Genomic DNA, 4,770 nt, shown 5'->3' on the forward strand with positions numbered 1-4,770 from the left:
AATACCTTAATATTCTTCGACCCAGACCAGGTGGTTCTTCTAAACCTTTTCCTGCCCTCCTCTTGTGGTGACTTTCCTCTATAATAACATGCCTGTCATAAGGAGTGTCGTAATCGACTTCGAGTATAGTGCTGAACCTATTTGGATATATGAAGTCTATGGCTAGAATCACTAATCCAGTGAGTAAGCATAGTGCACCTAGAACATATGTTTGGTCCAAAACCACAAATTATAGTGAAAGTATAATAACTGGTATACCTTATTTCTTTTAGTATAAATAATTCTGTATTTATTAATGACTATTCATCATTAAGTGGAATATATATTTTATTCTTCCGTCTTCATTTGTGAGTCGATTGAGTTAAGATAAGTACATTGTATACAACTCTTCACTTAAAAGTTTTCCAAATAAAACGGCAATTTTTTTCCAAAATGTTTCCATTAAGTCATCTAGTCACTACTTCTTTACCTGAACTTTTTGTTCAATTTTTCCTAAGAACCATATTCACTCTAAGAAAACCGTTGAATGAAAATAAAATATCTATTGTATTTTTTGTAAATTAACACTTATTACAATTTTAATTCCAAAACGTGTTAAGTAAATGTTTTATTAAAAATAAAGTTTTAAGTGAATTTTGATGCACTTAATGTCTGTTGGTGGATTTAAAAACCAAGAAAGTGATTTGACTAGTTAGTTTTCAAAGGAATTAATTGATTCCATGGGCATAGGCAGAGGGGAGCAGGGGGAAGCCGTTGCTCCCCCTAGATTTTTGAGACCCAAGAAGACAAGGCAACCATCGTAGATGAAGTGTTTAATATTTTTCCAGCAATCCCAGAAGGCTGATGCTCTCCTAGCAAACCTTTTCGTCACCTCTTATATTCTTGTATATATTGTATGTATTTATGTTCAATAATTAAGTTTATGCTCAATTTTCAAGTTCCATTTACAATAATTTATTGTGATTGTTGGTAATAAAATATATCTATATATAGTTGACCGTAAAAATTTATATATAAGATGGTCAGGGTTGCGGTCAAAAGAGAAGCAAAAATATCAACTAGCTTTATTTCGTAATATATTATGTAGGAAAAATAATACAACATAAAAACTTATAATTTGCTGAAAGCCTTAGAATAATGTTTACTGAACATTGTAACTGAAATTTTGGTTTCTGAATTTAAAAATATTAAACCCGAAATTTACTGTCTCAAATGTAAAAAAAAAAACGAATTAAAATGAGAAAACGATTATAATATAATATATGAAAGTCAACAAATTCTTACCTGAGAATACGACGAGCCAGAAACACCAACCAAACTTAAATGTCAGATGCCTTTCTTCAAAACGGACATGCAACGGGTTGCCCGGAAGTAGGCAGTGATAAGTGAGCGTGGAGGCGAGCATGAGGCACCCTGTGAGTGCCATCGCACCTGCTCCGTATCTAGGCACCACTAACAGGAGGAGGTTGCTCAGTAACCAGCAAGCGAAGGCGGCCCTAGCATTAATAATTATTAATAATTATTATATCATAAAGATACTGTCATTTTTATTTATTATAAATTATCTCTATTATTAATGTTTGAATGAAAGTGGCAGAATGTAATACTACACAATGAAGAAAAAATAAAGTAAAATAAGATGTTTTCATATAAACTCCTTTAAGGTTAGTTAGGTTTAAGTCGAAGAAAAGCCTATATGTATGCTAGGCTTAATATACCTCAAATAATTTGTATCATTTGTATGTATATTTTGTGATAATAATGTCTCGTGTATATTTCGTAATAATAGTGTCAAGGGAAAATCGTCATGAACAAATAAAGCATTGAAAATGGCTCAAAAACCGCTTTGAGGGTTTTCGAAGTCATTGTTCACGATTTATGTTAAAATAATAATTATTTTTGTATGGACTGTTTACTTCTAAAGAGTAGTCTCTACTGAAGCTTAGAAACAAGTTCAAACTACAAGTACAGACCCTATGATGTAATGTCCAAAAATAGCCACCACATTTCAGGTACTAAATATTTTTGTGAAATGATTACAATTATTTTGCAATTAAATAATTGCTTTTATCGTTTTATGTTCAATTACTATTCTGTTTTAAAAACACTTTTTTTCACATCCTAAACGTGAAACAATTTTTTTTTTAGGATATTACTATATGGGCCATTTCTATTTAAATGTCTAATTTCGCTTCTTCAGTGTTGTTTTAATTGTTAAAGTGTTTTTTTGAAGAAAAAATATGTTTTCTGAAGTTTTTACATTAGTTTAATTTTCTGAACCTGTTGATCCAACGGTTTGACTTTTCTAGATAATTCATTTTTCTTCTTACCAAATGGTTCTAAATGAATAAATTAATTGTAAAATACATGTAATATTTTATATTTATACAATAAACTACTTTTTTTTCGATCCCACTATAACATAAAAAAAAATAAATGAATTAATAAGTTGCATTACGTATTGGTTACATAACTCAGATTTGATACTACATTTTTTTACCGTTAGTACTTTATGGTATACAGTGAAATACTTAACTGAGGTTTGATGAGTCCATTCTGTGAGAATTTGACTAGAAATATTTGAAGGTAAGGGGCCTCCGCATAATCAAAGAAGAGCAAATGAAACAATATGTAGTTATAGACGAAAGATAATTAGTAAATAATAAAAAAAAATAGTCAGAAGTCGAAAAATAGTAAGGGAGGGGGAGGTCGTGCTAGAGAAGAACAGAGTTACTGGGTGTTGTTTATGGGGTTTTTGGAGCCCTTCCTGCCCTCCCATCTCGCAGGAAGAAGGGAAGGGGAGATTAATCGGAAAATTAGTTTGAAGGAAGCAGTGAGACTGTCAAAGAACTTGATGTGTCTCCGTGTGATATGTTGTACAGTTTCTAGTTGCAGTTCGTTATGAATGTGCGTCATGCTATGTCTCTTTAGTGGTGTTCCTCTGCAGATCTTCTGTAGTATGCTGTTCTAGTATTGTTGTAGTGATTGCAGGAATGTTGGGTATAGGAAACGTAGTAAAGGTGCACCGTGTTGTAGTGATGGTCGTAGTATTGCTTTGTAATACAATAAACTAGAAAGCAGGGCTTTACTCATAATCAAGTACAATTTTTGAAACACTGTTAGTCATTTGAAACAAGCAATTAGTGAAGTCTTATTTTACATATTCGACGATAGTTGTATATATTCAACTAAACTGAAGCAATTTCAGGAAACAAATATATTATTAGAAGAAAGTTTAAAATTATTAATTCATGAAAGTATATTTCGTTTACCAGGCCAGGTTAGAGAAACCTGAAAAGAAAAAATGTAAGAGATTTTTAATAAAAATTCAGGACTCACCATTCTATTAGACGTTAATAAAATATTACGTAGCAATGCTTGTTTAGTTAATTAGCCGTTATGATTACTTATATATTTTGGTTTATGATAAAATATAAGTTTGAAATAATTTTAAATAATTGTCAAAATAATTTACGTTAAATAAATAAACGTTTTGGCAATCCAGGTATTATATGAACCAAAAAACATGAGACCGCAAAAAGACCAGAGATAGCACATCTCACATCATCAGTCGAAAACAGACTAACCAGATCAAAAGTACATAATTCAAAAACAGTTCCACATTTTCGTCAGTATGATTGGTTAAACTTTTTTTTTAATTATCTAGAAGTTGCTAGCTATTTTTTTTTTATTTGAAAGACTTATGGCTATGCTTGTGACATTAACCTAACAGCAACTACATTTAATTTTTTATAAAGTGAAAACTTGATCCTAATCCAAATGAGATAGCCTCAATTCGAATTAATAAAAAGAAAAAAAACTAATTCCAAGATAAACAGCTATTTTTTTTCTCAGGAGATAATCTACTTGCCAACTGTCTTTTATCGTATAATGAACAAAAAAAAAATTCAGAATTATCTCTTTCTTATCTGATATCTAATTTTATATATCGTCACTTGAGTTTTGATATTGCGTATGACCGAAAAAATCCAAAATAAAACTTTAATAAAGTAAAAAAAAAAAAATGTTTATATTTTAAAATAAGAAAATTGACAAAAAATGAAATATGAAGTATGAAAATTGATACCAGATCGAAAAAATAAACGTTTTATCTCATTTTAGTTTGCTCTGTAAGGATTTAAAAGTTGTACACCAATCGTTTTTTTTTTTTGTTTTTTTTTTCCAAAAAGTAAGAAAGAATGATTTCAAATCGTTTAAATGAGATTACGTTTACACAATAAATTATTACAAAAAACAAAAAATGCTTTCAGTATTGTAGGCATAATAACGTTTTTTAAAGAAATAACAATTCAAATTCGTTTTCTACTGGTGTCCAGCGTTCACATCACTTTAATACATTAATCATAAGTACATTAAGTCTGCGCGTCAAGTTGGAAGGAGGGGGATGGATGAGGTATAAACCATGTATTTTATAATTTTTCTTTCTCCTATCTCGTAAATTATTCGGTTTTTGTGAAATGAGTTTGATAGGTAATTTATGTTCATAAAATTTCTACAAAACATGTCTTTAAACTGTAATTTCTGCGACGTGAAGCCATTAGTTTTTTTAATAAAAATTTTTCTAACATCTTGGAGACAATAGTGATGTATGTTATTGATTAGCAATATTTGTTCGCTTCAGATCATTGGTGCTTTGTGGTTTAGGAAAAAAAAGTTATAAGACCACTTTTTATCTCCTTTAATTTTGTATAGAACTCATTTTACTTAACTCAGTAATCCCAATTTTAAAAAATGGAAAGGACAAGCGGA

General features: G+C 30.0%; 1 protein-coding gene across 3 annotated transcripts in view; it reads right to left on the minus strand.

The window, feature by feature from the left end:
• mol (dual oxidase maturation factor 1 mol) overlaps window positions 1-4,770 on the minus strand; it is a 341,356-nt gene that overhangs the window by 15,655 nt on the left and 320,931 nt on the right. For all 3 annotated transcript variants that reach the window (XR_010843535.1, XM_067047750.1, XM_067047755.1), the window contains exons 6-7: window positions 1,285-1,496; window positions 6-198 (exon numbers count right to left, since the gene is read on the minus strand). Coding sequence is in view for 2 of the 3 variants with exons in the window: in XM_067047750.1 (XP_066903851.1) it covers window positions 6-198; window positions 1,285-1,496 (405 nt within the window). In the remaining variant the exon portion in view is untranslated. The remainder of the gene's footprint in view (window positions 1-5; window positions 199-1,284; window positions 1,497-4,770) is intronic.

This window comes from Halyomorpha halys, unplaced genomic scaffold (genome assembly GCF_000696795.3).
Source record: "Halyomorpha halys isolate HHAL.00 unplaced genomic scaffold, Hhal_1.1 Scaffold34.1, whole genome shotgun sequence".
In the NCBI taxonomy this organism is placed as follows: Eukaryota; Metazoa; Arthropoda; class Insecta; order Hemiptera; family Pentatomidae; genus Halyomorpha; species Halyomorpha halys.